The sequence below is a fragment of the Eucyclogobius newberryi genome, unplaced genomic scaffold, assembly GCF_026437365.1.
Source record: "Eucyclogobius newberryi isolate DKJ021-1_F unplaced genomic scaffold, fEucNew1.0.hap1 SCAF_22, whole genome shotgun sequence".
Taxonomy (NCBI): Eukaryota; Metazoa; Chordata; class Actinopteri; order Gobiiformes; family Gobiidae; genus Eucyclogobius; species Eucyclogobius newberryi.
In genome coordinates this window covers 23,378,503-23,398,909 of record NW_027315857.1, presented here as the reverse complement: position 1 = coordinate 23,398,909, position 20,407 = coordinate 23,378,503, and the positions used below count along the sequence as shown (strand labels likewise).

General features: G+C 45.2%; 2 protein-coding genes across 3 annotated transcripts; one reads left to right on the top strand and one right to left on the bottom strand.

Annotated features, from left to right (window-relative positions):
• The first annotated feature begins 3,376 nt into the window (after nt 1–3,376).
• LOC140372114 (macrophage mannose receptor 1-like) lies at nt 3,377–7,326 on the top strand. Its single transcript, XM_072459399.1, has 5 exons — nt 3,377–3,413; nt 4,310–4,688; nt 4,927–5,303; nt 6,741–6,826; nt 7,231–7,326. The coding sequence occupies exons 1-5, from the start codon at nt 3,377–3,379 to the stop codon at nt 7,324–7,326; spliced, it is 975 nt and encodes a 324-aa protein (XP_072315500.1).
• Nucleotides 7,327–9,652: 2,326 nt separating this feature from the next.
• On the bottom strand, nt 9,653–20,085 carry LOC140371955 (heterogeneous nuclear ribonucleoprotein C). 2 transcript variants are annotated; one of them, XM_072459196.1, is made up of 10 exons: nt 19,955–20,040; nt 18,753–18,786; nt 16,285–16,344; nt 15,714–15,979; nt 14,455–14,527; nt 13,788–13,838; nt 12,535–12,695; nt 11,045–11,152; nt 10,813–10,940; nt 9,653–10,144 (listed from the first exon to the last, which is right to left on the bottom strand). In XM_072459196.1, exons 3-10 carry the CDS (start codon nt 16,287–16,289, stop codon nt 10,061–10,063), a joined length of 876 nt encoding a protein of 291 aa, XP_072315297.1. In that variant the 5' UTR covers nt 16,290–16,344; nt 18,753–18,786; nt 19,955–20,040; the 3' UTR covers nt 9,653–10,060. The 2 variants fall into 2 exon arrangements, with proteins under 2 accessions (XP_072315297.1, XP_072315296.1); XM_072459195.1 differs by lacking the exon at nt 18,753–18,786 and having other exon boundaries at nt 19,955–20,085.
• Nucleotides 20,086–20,407: the final 322 nt, after the last annotated feature.

Sequence of the window (20,407 nt, the reverse complement as noted above, 5' to 3'; positions counted from 1 at the left end):
TTATATATCTATGATTTTGATCGAAAATACTAATAAGAGTAAAAGTACTATCATAGTACTGTCTACAAACTGAGTAATGTAGTATATATGTAGTACACATGTAATGTACCATAGTTTCAATAACGTGTTTTTAAGTTGTTTATGTTAGAATAGGTTTAATGTTTGAGTTTGTGTGCATCAACATAAAGAAGATGCTGCTGGTTTCACTGTATAATCTATAATATTTAGCTGGATAAAGTGACTTTGCAGGAAGCAAAAGAAATGTGACAGTGGAAGTCAATATTTTATCTGCAGTTGAGAGAACTAGTGGTTAATAAGTTATCTGTTCTTTGCTGGTGCTGGTTTAGTCCTGGTTTAGTCCTGGTTTAGACCTGGTTTAGACCTGGTTTAGTCCTGGTTTAGTCCTGGTTTAGTCCTGGTTTAGTCCTGGTTTAGTCCTGGTTTAGTCCTGGTTTAGACCTGGTTTAGACCTGGTTTAGACCTGGTTTAGTCCTGGTTTAGTCCTGGTTTAGTCCTGGTTTAGACCTGGTTTAGTCCTGGTTTAGTCCTGGTTTAGTCCTGGTTTAGTCCTGGTTTAATAATAATAATAATAATAATAACTTTTATTTATATAGCGCTTTTCAGTGACCCAAAGACGCTGAACATAATAAAAAAGGGGGGGTATTTACAGACAGGGGGGACAACACGTACAGAACACATTAATATACAGATAAAATGAACAAGACAGAAGAAGTAGAGAGAAAAAGATGGGGATGTAACAGGGGGTAGAAGTGTAGGCAATGGGGTAGAGGAGGCTAGGGGTAGGGGAGGTCATAGGCTTGGGTGAAGAGGTGTGTTTTTAGGCGGGATTTGAATGTTGTGAGTGAGGGAGAGTGGCGGACAGGTCGGGGGAGGGAGTTCCAGAGTCGGGGTGCTGTTCGGGAGAATGCTCTGTCGCCAAAAGTTTTGAGTCGGGATGTTGGTGCAGTCAGGGTGAGAGAGGAGGAGGATCGGAGAGCTCGGGTGGGGCGGTGGGGGATGAGGAGGTCAGACAGGTAGGGGGGGGCAAGGTGGTGAAGAGCTTTGAAGGTGAGGAGGAGTATTTTAAAGTTTATGCGCTGCTTGATGGGGAGCCAGTGGAGAGAGCGGAGAACGGGAGTGATGTGATCACGGGACCGGGTGTGGGTGAGGAGGCGGGCAGCGGAGTTTTGGACCATTTGGAGTCTGTGGAGGGAATGGGAGGAGATGCCAGTGAGGAGGGAGTTGCAGTAGTCGAGGCGGGAGGAGATGAAGGCATGATGAGGGATTCAGCAGCGGGGAGGGTGAGGCAGTGTCGGATTTTGGCGATGCGGCGGAGGTGGAAGTATGAGGTCTTGACGATGTGGCTGACATGGGGAGTGAAGGAGAGGGTGGGGTCCATGATGACACCGAGATTGCGTACCAGGGTAGAGGGGGTGATGGTCGAGGTGTCGATGCTGAGTGAAAAGGGACCAGTTTTATTGAGAGTGGTTTTGGTGCCAATGAGGAGGAGCTCTGTTTTGTCACTGTTCAGTTTGAGGAAGTTGAGAGTGAGCCATGATTTTATTGTAGAGATGCAGGTTTCGATGTGGCTGAGGGGAGGGTTTTGGGTGGATTTGATGGTGAGGTATATCTGGGTGTCGTCAGCGTAGCAGTGAAAGTCCAGGTTGAGTTGGCGGAGGATGTGACCAAGGGGGAAGATGTAGCAGATGAAGAGGAGGGGGCCGAGGACTGAGCCCTGGGGGAACCCCTGCGTTACTGGGGAGAGGGTGGATGAGTGACCGGAGAGGGAAATGAACTCTTGCCTGTTGGTGAGGTAGGATGTGAGCCAGTCAAGTGCAGAGCCCTCAACACCCAGTTGGCGCAGCCTTTGTAGGAGGATGGAATGGTTTATAGTGTCAAAGGCTGCGCTGAGGTCTAGTAGTAACAGGATGTTGAGGGCCCCGGAGTCTGCAGAGGTGAGGAGATCGTTGAGTACTTTGACCAGGGCTGTTTCAGTGCTGTGAAGTGGGCGGAAGCCAGATTGGAGGGGTTCATAGAGGTTGTTTGACTGGAGGTGGGTGTGAAGTTGGGCGGCGACGATGCGTTCCAGCGTTTTTGAGAGGAACGGCAGGTTGGAGATGGGGCGGTAGTTGGAGAGGTTGGCGGAGTCTAGGGTGGGTTTTTTGAGGATGGGGGTGATGGAGGCCAGTTTGTAGATGGAAGGAACATGGCCGAGGGATAAAGACTTGTTGAAGAGGGTGGTGAGATGGGGGATGAGAGCAGGGAGGCAGGCCTTGGTTAGAGTCGTTGGGAGGGGGTCGAGAGAGCAGGTGGTGGTTTTGGAAGCGGTGATGAGGTCTATGATATGAGAGGAGTTAACAGAGGAGAAGGTGGTGAGGGGAGGGAAGGGTGGGTGGTCAGGGAGAGGAGGGGGGGCAGGGGTGGTGATGGAGTTAATGGAGACGGCAGTCATGGAGCTGTTGATTTTGGAAATTTTGTCATTGAAGGCAAGGAGGAAAGAGTTGCAGAGGTCAGGGGAGGAGGGTGGAGTGGTGTCCGGTGGCTGGAGCAGCTTGTTGACGGTGGAGAACAGGGTGCGAGGGCTCCGGTGGGAGCTGTTGATGAGGGTGGAGAGGTGGTTTAGTCCTGGTTTAGTCCTGGTTTAGACCTGGTTTAGTCCTGGTTTAGTCCTGGTTTAGACCTGGTTTAGTCCTGGTTTAGTCCTGGTTTAGTCCTGGTTTAGACCTGGTTTAGTCCTGGTTTAGTCCTGGTTTAGACCTGGTTTAGTCCTGGTTTAGACCTGGTTTAGACCTGGTTTAGTCCTGGTTTAGTCCTGGTTTAGACCTGGTTTAGTCCTGGTTTAGACCTGGTTTAGTCCTGGTTTAGACCTGGTTTAGTCCTGGTTTAGACCTGGTTTAGACCTGGTTTAGTCCTGGTTTAGTCCTGGTTTAGTCCTGGTTTAGACCTGGTTTAGTCCTGGTTTAGACCTGGTTTAGACCTGGTTTAGTCCTGGTTTAGTCCTGGTTTAGTCCTGGTTTAGACCTGGTTTAGTCCTGGTTTAGACCTGGTTTAGACCTGGTTTAGTCCTGGTTTAGTCCTGGTTTAGACCTGGTTTAGTCCTGGTTTAGACCTGGTTTAGTCCTGGTTTAGACCTGGTTTAGTCCTGGTTTAGTCCTGGTTTAGTCCTGGTTTAGACCTGGTTTAGTCCTGGTTTAGTCCTGGTTTAGTCCTGGTTTAGTCCTGGTTTAGACCTGGTTTAGACCTGGTTTAGACCTGGTTTAGACCTGGTTTAGTCCTGGTTTAGACCTGGTTTAGACCTGGTTTAGACCTGGTTTAGACCTGGTTTAGACCTGGTTTAGTCCTGGTTTAGACCTGGTTCTTGTCTCTCCAGGTGAACATGGACCAGTCTTCGTGGCTCTTCGTGCTGCTGCTCAGTGAGTTTATCATTTCTGTTTTTATGTTTTTTCTCTTTCAAAAGTTGCAAAAGTCAAAGTGTAAATAGATGATTCATGTCATTGTTCATTGTCATCATGTAAGAATAACAAGGTGTTTTATGAGCAAAAATGACCAAATTACACCTTTTCAGGATTTACATATGTGAGAAGAGCAAGATTTGAATTATGAATTTAGTTATATTTAAAACAGCATCAGAGGAGGAGGGAGAAGATAAGATAAGATAAGATATTCCTTTATTGTCCCACATGGGGAAATTTCATTGGTGCAACGCAGGTAGATACAGAGGTAGATCCAGAAGAACAGATCACTTATAGGAAGAGGAGTGTTGAGATCATTATATTGTTTGATGAATTTGTATTACACACACACACACACACACACACACACACACTAAAACAGATCGGTCCGGCAAGTGTCGGATTACAGACACAGACTGATTGATAAATTTTTTTATTAAATACAGAAAAAGATCTGAGTTCAGTTTTCATTTAAGAACAGCCACCACAGGAACCAAAAGAATCGGGAAGAGAGGAGAGCAAGAGAGGAGGGAGAGGAGGAGAGAGAGGTGGGGAGAAGAGGAGGTAGAGGAGGAGGAGAGCGAAGAGGAGGTAGAGGAGGAAGGTGTGGAGGGGGTAGAAGAGGAGGAGGAGAGAGGGTGAAGAGGAGAGAGAGGAAGAGGGGGAAGAGGAGGAGGGAGGAGAAAAGTCCTGTAAATCTCTGGATGTGATTAAAATAAATGACGAAACCTTCAGGTTCAGAGTGTGACACTGTGTTTGTTTCCATGGTAACGAGAGCAAAGTGACCACACAATAAAAAGCATCTCACCTTTAATGTTTAATGCTCGTAATGCGTCATATCTTATTCTTCTTTGCAGGACAAATCGCTCTCTCAGCATTTCAAGACCTGATGTACCACTTTATAAACGAGAACAAGACGTGGGATGAAGCTCAGACGTTCTGCAGAAAGTTCTACACAGACCTGGCAACAGTGAAGAACATGAAGGAGCTGAAGGAGCTGGAGAGACTGACAGAACCAGACGGAGGAACAGACGGAGGAACAGACGGAGGAACAGACGTGTGGATCGGACTTCATCAAACCAGCGACAACCCCAAAGACAGAAACAGGAAATGGCTCTGGTCTCAGCCCGAGGTCCAGTTCAATGAAGCTGAAGCTGAAGCTGAGTGGGGGGAAGGGCAACCTAATGATGGTGGAGGAGCTCAAAACTGTGTGGCATTTCATGACAATAACAAATGGTTTGATGCAAAATGTGATGAGACAGCTTATTTCATCTGCTACAACGGTGAGGAAACTGTTTTACTTTTATTACACTGTAAAATCAAATAAATCTTATTGTAAATCCTTTATTCCTTTGATGTGTCACTATTGTGTGGTCTTTTTGTACATGTTTATATTATACATATATCGACTGTAGAGATGGGACACACGGATGTGTCTCACATCAGGAAATGAGAGTTAGGACAATATTTGCAGTAAAATCCACTGTATTATTTCTAAACAAATCTCTTGTTCTACAGAATCCTCCAGCTCCACTGTCATGATCCAGGAGAGAAGAACCTGGTTAAAGGCTCAGCAGTTCTGCAGAGAACACCACACTGACCTGATGAGTGGACTGGACCAGCAAAGACAGTTCCAAGACAAATATCCAACCCGTCCCTTGAACTCCAACTATTGGATTGGTCTGTCCCGGGACACGTGGGCGTGGTCAGACAGAAGTAACTCCTCCTTCAGAAACTGGAACTCAGATGTAAATCCACTGAACAATAAATGTTCTGCTCTGAGAGCTCAGGGCCGATGGGAGAGCGACGACTGTGACCTGAAGAAACCCTTCATCTGTCATGGAGGTGAGTGTACAAGGAACAACCCTCCCACACAGACTGAAGACCCTCCCACACAGACTGACCCCTCCCACACAGACTGAAGACCCTCCCACACAGACTGAAGACCCTCCCACACAGACTGAAGACCCTCCCACACGGACTGAAGACCCTCCCACACAGACTGAAGACCCTCCCACACAGACTGACCCCTCCCACACAGACTGAAGACCCTCCCACACGGACTGAAGACCCTCCCACACAGACTGACCCCTCCCACACAGACTGAAGACCCTCCCACACAGACTGAAGACCCTCCCACACAGACTGAAGACCCTCCCACACAGACTGACCCCTCCCATACAGACTGAAGACCCTCCCACACAGACTGAAGACCCTCCCACACAGACTGAAGACCCTCCCACACAGACTGAAGACCCTCCCACACGGACTGAAGACCCTCCCACACAGACTGAAGACCCTCCCACACAGACTGAAGACCCTCCCACACAGACTGAAGACCCTCCCACACAGACTGAAGACCCTCCCACACGGACTGAAGACCCTCCCACACAGACTGAAGACCCTCCCACACGGACTGAAGACCCTCCCACACGGACTGAAGACCCTCCCACACAGACTGAAGACCCTCCCACACAGACTGAAGACCCTCCCACACGGACTCTCCCACACGGACTGAAGACCCTCCCACACAGACTGAAGACCCTCCCACACGGACTGAAGACCCTCCCACACAGACTGAAGACCCTCCCACACAGACTGAAGACCCTCCCACACAGACTGAAGACCCTCCCACACAGACTGAAGACCCTCCCACACGGACTGAAGACCCTCCCACACGGACTGAAGACCCTCCCACACGGACTGAAGACCCTCCCACACGGACTGAAGACCCTCCCACACAGACTGAAGACCCTCCCACACAGACTGAAGACCCTCCCACACAGACTGACCCCTCCCACACAGACTGAAGACCCTCCCACACAGACTGAAGACCCTCCCACACAGACTGAAGACCCTCCCACACAGACTGAAGACCCTCCCACACGGACTGAAGACCCTCCCACACAGACTGAAGACCCTCCCACACAGACTGAAGACCCTCCCACACAGACTGAAGTCCCTCCCACACAGACTGAAGACCCTCCCACACAGACTGAAGACCCTCCCACACAGACCTAAGACCCTCCCACACAGACTGAAGACCCTCCCACACAGACTGAAGACCCTCCCACACAGACTGAAGACCCTCCCACACAGACTGAAGTCCCTCCCACACAGACTGAAGACCCTCCCACACAGACTGAAGACCCTCCCACACAGACTGAAGACCCTCCCACACAGACTGAAGACCCTCCCACACGGACTGAAGACCCTCCCACACGGACTGACAACTGTATTGAACGGCTGATGAAGTTTTACCTCTGAAATTATTATTTTTTATTGCAGTTCTGAAGATTCATAAGACTTTGGTGAGAATAAGTCTGTCCTCAGCTGTAGATCTCAACCCACACGACTCTTCAGTCCTCAAACAGGTACGTGTAGTTATTTGTAGTTATGTATTAGTATATTTATGCAGATCAATGGAATGGAACACATCCAGGAGCTTTAACGTTTGAGAGACTGAAACATGAAGTGTTAAACTAACACAAGAATCACATGTTTCAGAACATGTTTGTAGCTCTAAATGACACATTTACAATGCTTTAGGTGGTGATTTTGATCTGATTTTGATTTACTGCAGCGTCGTTCAAGTCGTTCTTAGAATCCTTTTTAGGGTTTTCTTTCTGTGCATCACAAAAGCCACTGGTTTAAAATTGTGCACAAATGAATAAATCTGTGTGTTTTCCTTTATTGGATCGTCTTTAGTTCCAGTGTCTGTGTTTATTGTTCTCATTTCTCAGTCTCAGAAAAATGAACTTCTCTCCTTTTTCTTCAGCTGGAAGACCACTTCAGAGCAAACAACCTCCACGTCAAACTGAGCTGGAAAAGAGGAAAAGACGGAAAGGTTTTCCAAAAACAAGACCAGGTGTGATTATATATCTATGATTTTGATCGAAAATACTAATAAGAGTAAAAGTACTATCATAGTACTGTCTACAAACTGAGTAATGTAGTATATATGTAGTACACATGTAATGTACCATAGTTTCAATAATGTGTTTTTAAGTTGTTTATGTTAGAATAGGTTTAATGTTTGAGTTTGTGTGCATCAACATAAAGAAGATGCTGCTGGTTTCACTGTATAATCTATAATATTTAGCTGGATAAAGTGACTTTGCAGGAAGCAAAAGAAATGTGACAGTGGAAGTCAATATTTTATCTGCAGTTGAGAGAACTAGTGGTTTGTCCACATAAAAATCCTTGGCCGAGATGTGATGACGAGGAAGTTCCGTCTGTGGGGCCTCTGCACCAGGGGCCGTGGTCGGCTGTGAGTGCTGGGGCCTGGCTCATGGCCCCCTGGTGGAGTTCTGGGGCCTTATCTCTCTTCTGGGCCCCTGGTGGAGGTTTGGGGTCTCATCTCTCGTCTTGGCCCCTGGTGGAGGTTTGGGCCTCACCTCTCCTCTAGGCCCCTGGTGGAGGTCTGGGGCCTCCTCTCTCCTCTAGGTCCCTGGTGGAGGTTTGGGGCCTCATCTCTCCTCTGGGCCCCTGGTAGAGGTCTGGGGCCTCATCTCTCCTCTGGGTCCCTGGTAGAGGTCTGGGGCCTTATCTCTCCTCTGGGTCCCTGGTAGAGGTATGGGGCCTCACCTCTCCTCTGGGCCCCTGGTGGAGGTTTGGGCCTCACCTCTCCTCTGGGCCCCTGGTGGAGGTTTGGGGCCTCACCTTTCCTCCAGGCCCCTGGTGGAGGTTTGGGGTCTCATCTCTCCTCTGGGCCCCTGGTGGAGGTTTGGGCCTCACCTCTCCTCTGGGCCCCTGGTGGAGGTTTGGGATCTCATCTCTCCTCTGGGCCCCTGGTGGAGGTTTGGGTCTCATCTCTCCTCTAGGCCCCTGGTGGAGGTCTGGGGCCTCATTTCTCCTCTGGGCCCCTGGTGGAGGTTTGGGTCTCACCTCTCCTCTGGGCCCCTGGTGGAGGTTTGGGGCCTCATCTCTCCTCTAGGCCCCTGGTGGAGGTCTGGGGCCTCATTTCTCCTCTGGGCCCCTGGTGGAGGTTTGGGGCCTCATCTCTCCTCTGGGCCCCTGGTGGAGGTTTGGGCCTCATCTCTCCTCTGGGCCCCTGGTGGAGGTTTGGGGCCACATTACTCCTCCAGGCCCCTGGTGGAAGTTTGGGGTCTCATCTCTCCTCTGGGCCCCTGGTGGAGGTCTGGGGTCTCATCTCTCCTCTGGGCCCCTGGTGGAGGTCTGGGGTCTCACCTCTCCTCTGGGCCCCTGGTGGAGGTCTGGGCCTCATCTCTCCTCTGGGCCCCTGGTGGAGGTCTGGGGTCTCACCTCTCCTCTGGGCCCCTGGTGGAGGTCTGGGCCTCATCTCTCCTCTGGGCCCCTGGTGGAGGTCTGGGGTCTCATCTCTCCTCTGGGTCCCTGGTGGAGGTCTGGGGTCTCACCTCTCCTCTTGGCCCCTGGTGGAGGTCTGGGGCCTCACGTCTCCTCTGGGCCCCTGGTGGAGGTCTGGGGCCTCATCTCTCCTCTGGGGCCTGTGTCCTGGTGCAGACTCCTCTGATGGTGCTTCCTCTCCTGGTCCATCTGTACTCAGGCTGGTGTGTGGTCATAATGTTTTGCTGTGTGGGTGAGAGGGTCGTGGAGAAGGTGGATGATGTGGGATTGTATTTCATGAACTGTAAAGCTCTTTGTGTCACATTGTTTTGCTTTATAAATAAAGTTTGATTCATTGATATTACAGATGCATAAATCTTCTTTGAAAATATATTAAATCAATATAGTCAGTCTATGGAACCGGATCCAGGATATCTGTCTTTTATACAGAGGGAGCTCAGTCGGGGCCCCACTTCCTCCACTGCACCCGGAGACAAACTCAGACAGAACCGTGCAATCACATGGTTTATTTCAGTGATGAATCATAAAAACACATGAGACGGAGGAATAAAGGACCTGCACTTGAACATAATTGTAAATATCAGAAAACTTTAGACATTATGCACTGCACGTGTTGAGGGTCCAATACTTGTTTTATTGGTTTTAGTTTATCAAAAATGCAATTGTTAAAAAAAATAAAAAGTCTTCACTTTAACAACTATAAAATAAAGAAATTCAAACATTGTCAAAGACCTAAATACTGTTTATGGTCTTTAAGGTCTGCATGATATAAAAATAGTTTAAGACGCTTAATAGTTGCTAAAGAGATAATCTAAAAATATATGATTCTCCTTATTTCCCGCCCCGAAAGTACAAAAAGTCGGAACACGTCAGAACTTAGAAACATATTTATTCATTTTGAACCAGTGCTTTTCATACAAACTCGACGACAGATAAACATTGACTCGCACTGACTTACGGTAAAACGAAACGAACAATTTAAAACAAAAATCCCGCCAAAGCGCATCTCCATCCGCCCGAGGAATGATCCACGCCGAGGTCGGTTTCATCGGCGACGTGGCTCGACCGTGAGAGCAGTTTTAGCATAACGCCGCCCTCTGCTGGTCGAGACACCGCACTACAGCGCTTCTCTGCATGCGCTCCGTTCACTTTCCAACGCGCCACCAACTGCGAGTTATTGAGGTAAAAGATTTCAAAATGTCGACTTCTTTCCAGGTTTGACCGCGCGCTTCGCCGTAAACATTGTTCTCTGCGCGGTTTACGCGGAGCGGAGGTTCCGCTCAGTCGCCGTTGGCGCTGTCGTCGCCGTCGTCTTCCCCTTCCTCGCGCTCCACGTCGTCCTCCTCGCCATCGTCGGCCTTCAACTGCAAAAGGTCAAATGTCAACAAAATAAACCAATAAATACACTACAAAAGTAACTTAGAAAATCTCTCTGACGGGGCGGGTCGAGGGGAGACGGGGGCGGGTCGAGGGGAGACGGGGCGGGTCGAGGGGAGACGGGGCGGGTCGAGGGGAGACGGGGCGGGTCGAGGGGAGACGGGGCGGGTCGAGGGGAGACGGGGGCGGGTCGAGGGGAGACGGGGGCTGGTCGAGGGGAGACGCGGCTGGTCGAGGGGAGACGCGGCTGGTCGAGGGGAGACGCGGCTGGTCGAGGGGAGACGCGGCTGGTCGAGGGGAGATGCGGCTGGTCGAGGGGAGATGCGGCTGGTCGAGGGGAGACTTGCCTTTAATTGAAATGACTGGGAAGCTGGAGCTACAACTGACCAATTTTGACCTGTTGAATAAAATAACCCAAATATAGTTTGCGGCTAACGGACTAGCTTGGTTGACGCAAATCCGGTAAATGACTCTCACTGGGAACGTTTTCTGCTCGGGATACGAATATTAAAACGCACGTCCAGGAGCAGCAACATCAGAGACGAGACTGAAGCCCGGACAGCTGAACGACCGCGAGAACCCCGCGCATTTCAGAACGTGTTGGTCGTCCCCGCACGAATAAGACGTCTCACTGCCCAGTCTGGATTCGCCTCACCTCGGGCTGCTCGTCCTCCAGCAGGTCGCCCTCCTCCTCGGAGTTCAGCTCGTGGTTCTGGTCCTCGCCCCGTTTGTAAGACGATGCCGGGGACACCTCACCGGGCTCGGCCGCCGAACTCCGAGCGTCTGGAACGAGAACGTCGCAGTTTCAACGGCGTCAAATGCTCAACCGCAAAACGAATTAAATGAGTCTCGCAAAGTTCAGAAAAAGATCGGGGTTCGGTTCTGACCCGACTTGGTGCTTTTCTCCATTCGCTCTAAACTCTCCAGCAGGAAGTCCACCTTGTGTTTGATCTGAGTCAGTTCCCGTTTCACCGTCTGCAGGTCGTCCACTCTCACTGAGGGAGAAATAGACGTCATCGTTATGTCAACACCACGTTGTATTTGAGAACTTTATTCCTTTTTCTGTTTTAAAGGAGACGTATTACGCTTTCCCCCCGGCACCAAGTATTGAGTTATAACATAAGCAGATCATCATTTTACATTTTGTTCACTGTAAACTGCGATATTTATCCAAAACGGCTTTTACTTCCTGTTCAAAACCGCAGAACTGAGAAGCCCCGCCTTTTTAAAGTGACAATTTCACCGTTACAAGCAACAGATTGTCATTTACCATATTTTCCGGACTATAAGTCGCACCTTTTTTCATAGTTTTGACCGGGATGAGACTTATGTGATATTTGTTATTTTCACGCGACATGTTTTTTCTTTAGGCTGCCCCAAATAAATTGTCAGTTTGCTGTAACCCGACCCACCATTTTTCAAGTGGGTAGGTAAATTCTTTTCTTTTAAGGCAAAAAAAAGATCCAAAACTAAGTGTATGTTTGGTGTAACCCGACCAAATTTTTCAAAGTGGGTAGGTAGGAAGTCAAAAAAATGTTTCTACTTTAAAAACATAAAAAAAATCCAAATTTGTATATAGAATTGAATGATAATTTGCTTATGAAATGATTATAATTTATCAAAAGAGATGCTACCGTAAAAGTTCAAAACAAAAAAAATTACTAAGTCCACCCAATAAACTATTTGTACAGGACAAATAATACAAAATTTTGGCCATTTTCATGTCGTAGAATCGTCGACGTCTCGGTCATCATATGACAAATTCTGCATATTTCAGCCACTGTCAAATCCCGTTTTTTCTATTCTGCCAGTGACATGCAGTGACCGCCAGGGGTCAGGCTTCAACAGACAATGACTTAAACGTTCTCCGCTTGTCAAGTTTCATTTTCATTTCTTTTTCGCTTTTTTTGAAAAAACGGTCGGTGAGTCGGCAAAATATAAGAAATAAAAGAATTTGGCATAATTTTCAAAAAATGCTGATATTTTAATTTCAGTCGGCTATAATTTTGACTGCTCGGTCGGGTTACGGCAAACAGACATTATTTTGCTCTTCATTATGCATGTTTTGGCTGGGGCGACTTATACACTTTGGAAATACGGTAAATGCTTTTTTTTAACCCAGTATGATCACTGGAATATTTTTGGGATTTTCTTTTTTTTTTTTTAACATAATCACACCGAGTACAGGGATGTGGGCGGGGATAGGGGGTATGTGAAAACACGCCGTGTCCGAACACTCGAGCCTCAGTTGAGGGACCAAACTCAAACATCCTGGAACAAAACTTTGAGTAAACTAATGAGAAACCGCTTTTCCGACACCGTAAAAAGCTGGCGAAAGTGGGTTTTGCGTAACACGTTTCCTTTAAAGAGCGCGTACTTGTCCGCGAGGTGCGAGGGCTCCCCCTGGTGGACGAGGAGAAGCTGTTGCGGTTCCTCCTGCTGCCTCCGCTCGCGCTGACTCGGGGCCGTTTGGTGGGCACCACGGGGCGGGCGAGGGGCAGAGAGGGCACGGGCAGGCGCGACGGGTACGTGTACATGCTGCCAAACACACCACATGAAGAGGAAATGAAACGCGGGAAAAATATAGCTTTGGTTCATGTTCGCACTGGTTTGTTGACAGTTGTTACTTTTTTTTTTTTTCTTTATCCAATCTGGTTTAGCTCACACATTACAATATATACAATTAAAATAATTAAGTGGTGATAAATAAGTAAAGTAGCAAAAATAGTAAAAGTACTCCTCAATTCGCCATTCTAGAGCAGAAATGTCAAAATTAGGTTAATCGAAAATTGTGATTATTCAGGTCACAATATAATAATTTTAGAAGCATTTGGACTTTGTTGTATTTATACCTGTCGTACATATAAATTATAGTTTAACTCCAATCGAGCAGGTATTTGAGAACATTTTTGAAAATCTTTTGAAAATGACAGGAAGTGACATCACACTCGTTCCAGACTAAGTTTAAGCATAATTTAAACAAATAAACAACTTTAAGGCTTTCGAACATACATTTTTACTTGTCCAAAAAGGTCCCAGTGTTTGCTGGGTAATTTCCTAGTGTGATGTCATCAATTACAAACAGGAAGTGAAATTATAAACCTAAAAGATTTGCTATTCTGTGATAAAATTTAGTAAAATTTAAAATATATTTATTTGAACTGCATTTTAGTTCAATGAGGCGTTTGACCTGTAGGGGGCGTTTAGTCTTTTTTGCTCAATTTATATTAGATCCAAATGTAGAGGCTGTTTTTGTCACATTTAACTTAATTTAGTCTTTCAGAAAGTTACATTTATTAAAGCCGGACACGACCTTGAATAGTAATATTTGAGTTCCATTTTTAGTCATGATTAAGTGGTGCGCTTTAGATCAGCCCAGTCCGACTTAAGGTGCACCGTGGAACTTTACTGGTGGCGGACCCGTCACCCGTGGGTTTAACCTAGAACGCTCCACGGTGACGCGTTCAAACTAATACGTCTTTTTAATCATCGTCATTTTCCTCCTCCACAATTGTATCAGTTATTTTATGAAGCAAGAGTAAATCTGAATTAAAAAAATATTACGTTTTTAAAGTTGCGTTTGCTAAGAATATGACACAAAACTGCTGCATTACGTCTTCGGAGACTTACCGATCGTAATAATCTCTTTGGAAGTCGTAGTCCAGATCAACTGAGGAGGAACTGTGGACAGAGCAAGAATATGAAGCTTAATTATGACTTAAAACAAACGAGGGGTCAAACAAACAGTACAAGAACATTTCCCAACGGTTTCCAAAGTCGACATTAAATACTTGATCCCTGTACTCGGATACTGTCGGCATCCGAGGGAACGCACGGCAACCGACTTCTGCGGGTGAAATTAGCCGTTCATTCAGCGTTAGCTGCGGGCTATATGCTAGCGCGACGCTAGCGCCTGCGTTTTCACGTCTACAAAACGGTTTACTTTTCTGAGGCAATTCCATGTCAACAACTCATTAAAAGTTAAATGTGACTGCTTGAATTGGTTGTGCTTAAAACGCGCACATAATTTGCCAGGAAACGCGTTCAAACGAGAAAAAGGTTTAGCGTTTTCACCCATGTCGGACCAAACCCCCGTTATGCGACGCGTTAGCGACTGTAGAACGATTTCAAACAACCTTTCTCCCCCACAATTATTCTAAATAAATGGCGTTCTCCAATCAGAAAGCAAGTATACGGCAGATTATGGACTCCCAGGCTCAGTTGGGATTGTAACGCAATTTCAAACCAGTAGAGGGTGTTCGGGTGTGACCGATTTCGCACGACACGCCCGTCTCACCTGTACATGTCCGATGCCGACCGCTTCCCTGTGGTCGGTCTGCGCGGCTTGGGTTCTCCGGCCAGGTTTATGTCTACGGAAAGAAAGAAAAAGACTAATAAAATGAGCGTTCCGACTGCTGCGAACTCTGAGGTCCATAATGTCACATGAGCGGCGGTTTCGTTCCCATAGTGACCATTCAAAATGCTCATCATCAGAACATTCTACGGAATAAAGACCCCAAACAAAGTGTTACCGAGATCAGATCCGATTATTAATCATTTTAAATCGTTGTCGTGTTTGTATCATTTGTGGCAAAGTACTGTGTGTAGTATATCTGGAGATAGGAGTATGTACGAGTACGTGTCCAGTAAAACCTAAATATCTGAATTTGTGCCGTAAGGGTCATAATCCATATTAAATAAACAAATGGTGCAAAATACAACAGTAAATGTGTTTTAACGCTCTGACGTCACTCACGTGGGTCTGAAAGGGTTTCATTTGTCAAAACAACCTCGATTTTACTTATTTTGTGATATTCTGTGATTAATCCCAGTTTCTCAATTGAAACCGTTCCACATCGCTTTAGACTCCTTTCTAGAATTTAGAATGTTTTTTGTTTGCAAATGTTAATAGTTAAAAGTGACACTCTCTTCATTTAAGACCAGGCTTAAAACGTTCCTCTTTCAAATTTCTCAGGCCAGTTAGGAACAGACATGTAAAGCTAGAGTTTCAGCTCTGCTGCCCTAGGAGCAACTCTGGGGGAAGTATGAGCTCTATCCTCTGACAAACACTTGCAAACTTTTCATTGCTGTTTTTCTCCTTGGTTCAGACACTGCTGATGCGGGCCTGTAGGTCCTCATCTGCCTGGAGGAACTCTCCATCTGCCTGGAGGAACTCTCCATCTGCCTGGAGGAACTCTCCATCTGCCTGGAGGAACTCTCCATCTGCCTGGAGGAACTCTCCATCTGCCTGGAGGAACTCTCCATCTGCCTGGAGGAACTCTCCATCTGCCTGGAGGAACTCTCCATCTGCCTGGAGGAACTCTCCATCTGCCTGGAGGAACTCTCCATCTGCCTGGAGGAACTCTCCATCTGCCTGGAGGAACTCTCCATCTGCCTGGAGGAACTCTCCATAAACAGCTCCTCATATGCCTCATCTGGAGGTTTCTACTTTCTCCCAAAGGGTTTTGTAGTTTTTCCTGCAGAAGGGCTGTCGACCCTTCGAGGAAACTGATGTTGTGATTTTGGGCGTTACAAAATTAAACTGAACCGTCTCACCTAGCACCTGTCCCACGATGACCCTCCCGTCTTCGCCCGTCACGGCCGCCCTGGCGTTCCGCTCGTGGACGTACTGCACGAAGGCGTAGCCCTTGTGCACGGAGCAGCCCACGATCTTGCCGTACTTGGTGAAGATGGCCTCCACGTCGGCCTTGGTGACGAGCAGCGTGTTCAGGTTCCCGATGAACACGCGCGAGTTCAGCGAGTGCGGGTCGTTCTTGTTGGTCACGTTGCTGGGCAAGGCGCCGGACGAGGACTTGGTTCGCCTGGGGGAAACGGGCGAAGGGGAAAGACGATGTTAGCAAAGCCTCTCACGGTTTACATCCGTTCCACTGACAACAATCACATCTTTGGAGTAATGAGACTGCAGTAAAAAACAACTAACATTACTTCTTAGTTCAGGAAGTACGTGTCTTTAATTTGAAACCGCCTCGATCTAAAATAAAAGTACGCACGCCGAGAAACGCTGTCCGGAAGTAACTGCACGGAAATGCCTCTCAAATGTGTATTCTGATGACGTATTTTGGGCTTTTCGTTACTGCGGCAGGAGAGGAAACTGGGGTTAACTCACTCCATGGGGTCCGTTTCGAAGGTCGACGGGATGATTCTGGCGGTGGGCGTCGGCCTCGAGCTGGAAGAAAAACAATCCCGCGTGACAAATTCAGCGTTCCACAAACTTACGAGGAAGAGGGAAGTCAATAGTCGACAGAATGAAAGCTTTACAGACACGTTTGACATTATGAAGGTGTTTGATGATTCGTACGGGGTTCACAGAGCTATAACCGCCATTACGTCACATGATCATCAATACTTTGCCCATCAAGAGTCATGATGAGGGATGTCACGAGCTCAAATGTTGGTGGAGCGATTGTTGTGGGAATAAACATCACGATTTAACAATTTGGTCGCGATTATTAACAATAAAAATCCGACATTTTCTTTCCTTCTTGTTTTCTTAACACATTGGCGCTGTTTAGTATGTGACCCGCTTTATGAAAAACATCCTGAATGATTAAGTTTGCTTTTGGGGGGAAAGGCTGAGCAGAAAATACAACTAAAATCTAAAATTGTCACAAAAAGTTATTTTTTTTGGTATTTACGATTATATTGTGACCTAAATAACCAGTCGTGAAAGTTAAAACGTTGTTGCACAAATGTAAAATGAGCCAAAATTAACCATAAAAGCCCAACAATATCACATTTCGCCCTCAATTTGTAGATTACACTGCATTATATGTTCTCTTTTATTATAGGTTTAATATTTGTTGTATGTTCTGCTTATTTATGTCATCTTTATATATTTCAATGACTGTTTCACTGCATCTCCAGTTAAACTCTGCAGGTCTAAAACGCACTAGAAATAATTTCAGATTCTACTTAACATTTTGCCCATTTGTCCCAAATTTATTCTTATATAATTTCGGATCTGTATAAAGTTGGATAGAAAATAAAATGTTTTATTGTTGTGTCACAGTTGTGAAATGTCTTGCCAAAACCACTAGGAGGCAGCATTAGTTCAACTGCCCTCAGACACTATTTTGAATCAGAAACGGGGCAAAAACTCATTTAAATCTCCTATTTTCAGAGAATATTTAAACACTTCAAATGTAAACGTATCATAAATGATCATTTCACAGTTCTCCTTTACATTTACTTGACATTGTACTTCTCTTGATTAGTTTTGGGATACTTTTACTCCTACGTAATTAAAAGTGTCATTTCTCTTCTCACTGCGAGTAAATCTATAAGTGACAAAACAAAATGATTTGATGCTTTAACGTTTGGGTTTCTTGCCCCTTGAAATACACAATTGATCACATTTGTGTGTCAATCATTTGAAAATATCAGATTACATTAAACTCAATTAAAACAAATGTGATGTTGCATACCGACAGTTACTTATGTTTTTACTCTTGTTGCAGGATTTCTTGGACCAAACCTTTGTATTGTTACTTTAGTACAAACATTTTGAAGCAGCATTTCAAACTTGAGTTATTTTTTAGCTGCTCTTCCACTTCAGCTTGAAAAACCCATGAGCTGCAATAAATAAGCAGTAAAATTATGTAATATTATGTTAATTATAGTCTGGTAAAAAAAAGGTCACAAGTTCAAATGTAACTTTAAATGATAAAAGCATGAGTTTGAATACACCAGTGAATGAGGATTCGCTTTTTAAGAATGGATGTCAAGATTAGACTTATTTAATTTAGAGAAAAGCGACACATTTCGAACCAAGTTTTTTTTTTTACGTTAACAAAATGTGAACTTTCCTTAAAAGAACCAAAATGTGTTTTAATCATGCTTTTTAAGTCAAATTAATCAGTGACATAAGATTGATTTCATAAAGCTGGACACATATTGAGTGTTTAGGTGACAAGAAAACAAGGAATGAACCTGTAGGATTTTATGGCCGTGATGTCATTAAACAATCGTTAAATCACGTTTATTCTCACAATTGCAACACTAAAACTTTAATCAACATCTCATCCACAGATTTTAAACATGTGAAAAGAGCTAATATTTTAACACTGTAGATGTTTAATTAATCTTTGACCACAGCAGCTTTTCATCTGCTTTATAATTTATTTAAGGAGGGTATGGAGTGGATGTTTGGTGAAAAAGATCCAGTTTTTTCAAGGTAAATTTAAATATATGGCATTTGTGTGGTTGTGCAATACTTTTTACTCGAGTTAAAAAAAAAAAAAAAAAAAAAAAAAAAAAAAAAAGTCATGCTCAAAAATCAGGTGCACCACAAAGTCATCCAGAAATGTCATGCACGATTTGAAAAGCAGCAACAAAATGACAAAAGTAAAAACTCAAATTTGAAAAAAAAAAAAATCTGGAAAAAGGGGCAAATTTCAGACTTTTTTTGGTGCGTAAAACTGAAGCGGCGACACATTTCACAAAGCAAAAAAATATGTCAAACGCTACGTCCACATTGGGGGAGGAGGGAAAAAAAATCACAGAGAAGTCGTTTTCCAAAAGTAAAAGTTTGTGTTTTTTTTCCTCTGGGGGTAAAAAGGCAAAATATCAACTTACGATTCGTCGGCGCTCAAAAAAGTGGCTTCAAAAACTACACAGAAAAACAAAAAAGGTAAAATTAGAAGCGGACAATTGAATTAAGGATCACTAGAGAAAAATGGTTAAAATGGGTCGACATCACTTTAATAAAACATAAATAACAGCTCGTATGTGAACGTTTGGAGTAAATGTGTCAGTTATCCATCAATTAAAGTTATGTTTTATGTCATTGTGATAACACAACCGGCAAAAAAGTGAATAATTTTAATGGACCACTTCTAGTTTTATCAATTAATGGGAAACAGACTTTTCCTGCAGAGTCAACACAGAATATTTGGTGGATATTTTGCACCTCCTTTATCTTGATTTTGTTGCCAATTACTTTGAAAAATACCAGAGTCTGTGCAGTGTGCATCTAAAATGAAGTTTTCTGGATAACTTTTCTTTAAGTGATTGTACTCTTGACTTTTAAGCTTTTCTAAACCTCTTGGATTCAGATTACGCGCAAAAACCACAAGGATGACTATTAAAATCCCCAACAATGACTATTACAATCCCCAAGGATGATGTGCAGCTCAGAGAGGATCACGTGACCAGCTCTGGGCCAGGTACTAAGCCACATTTAGGCCAGGTACATACAATGAATCAGATTACAGCCAAAGACAAAAAATATATAAATGTAACGGGGGCAAAATGTCTAAATTTGATCCTATTCAACCATTTTATGTTGGCGCAAAGCAATATGATTAAATGAGTATTAAAATCTGACTTATGAGAGTCAATGTAGCATAAAATAACATTTAAAAAATGGAAAAAGAGTGCTGATAATGTTGTGTGTAAAGGTAATCGTGTGTTTTGCGCACTGGTCCCGCACAAATGACCGCAAAACGTGCACGCAAAACAGCTTTGGAGAGGGGGGAAAAAAACCAAAAACTACGACCGTTATAAATGCAGAAAATGAAGGAGACAACGTGAAGGAGAACACGGCCTACAGAGAGCAAAAAACTACGATGGAAATACACGGGAGAGCTTGGAATCTCCAAACGAACGCAACAAAAGCAGCAGCAGCAGCAGCAGCAGCAGCAGCCATGGAGGAGGAGAACCGCACAAACTGGGGAGGAAAAACGCGTAAAAATGCCAACGAAACCCCGCCAAAAGAGGCTCAAGAGTCAGGAAAAATGAAAAACAGTGGGGGAAAAACCTCGAGGAAAAATACTCACCGGGCGCAAAGCGTAAAAATGGGCAAAAGTCGGCGGTGTTTTTTAGCGAGAGTGACGCGCGCGGGTCCGCATGGCGCAGAGGCTCGTCTCACCTTCGGCGGAGCGGGCACAAAATGGCGGCGGGGCTGAGGCGGAGGAAGATGACCCCGCCCACTACCGGAAACGCGCGCTCTGATTGGGCCGTGAGCGAGCGCGAGACTGTTCGCTCATTGGACGAACACGACGTCAGTGAAAAAAAAGGACGGAAATAATAATAAAATAACAAGTATGTGTTATTATTATTCTTATCATTCGCGATAGATACTATTAAATAATTTAGAGAGGGTTTCATGTTAAAAAGTGATATTAAAAAAATAAAAATCTTAACAAATTGTGACAGTTTTTACGCAATAACTGTACAGCACGTTATTTCATGATAATATGGGGAAAATAATGTGACAGTGTTCATTCCCG

Bases quoted from the DNA above. Each gene is read 5' to 3' on its own strand.
- LOC140372114 (XM_072459399.1), top strand. From the start codon at position 3,377: ATGGACCAGTCTTCGTGGCTCTTCGTGCTGCTGCTCA. The intron at 4,689-4,926 runs GTTTGATGCAAA...CAATATTTGCAG, and splicing joins TTTCATGACAATAACAAATG to TAAAATCCACTGTATTATTT. The intron at 5,304-6,740 runs GTACAAGGAACA...TTTTTATTGCAG, and splicing joins CATCTGTCATGGAGGTGAGT to TTCTGAAGATTCATAAGACT.
- LOC140371955 (XM_072459195.1), bottom strand. The intron at 10,941-11,044 runs GTCAGAACCGAA...TTCTCGTTCCAG, and splicing joins GGAGAAAAGCACCAAGTCGG to ACGCTCGGAGTTCGGCGGCC. The intron at 10,145-10,812 runs GTGAGGCGAATC...GACCTTTTGCAG, and splicing joins TGGAGGACGAGCAGCCCGAG to TTGAAGGCCGACGATGGCGA.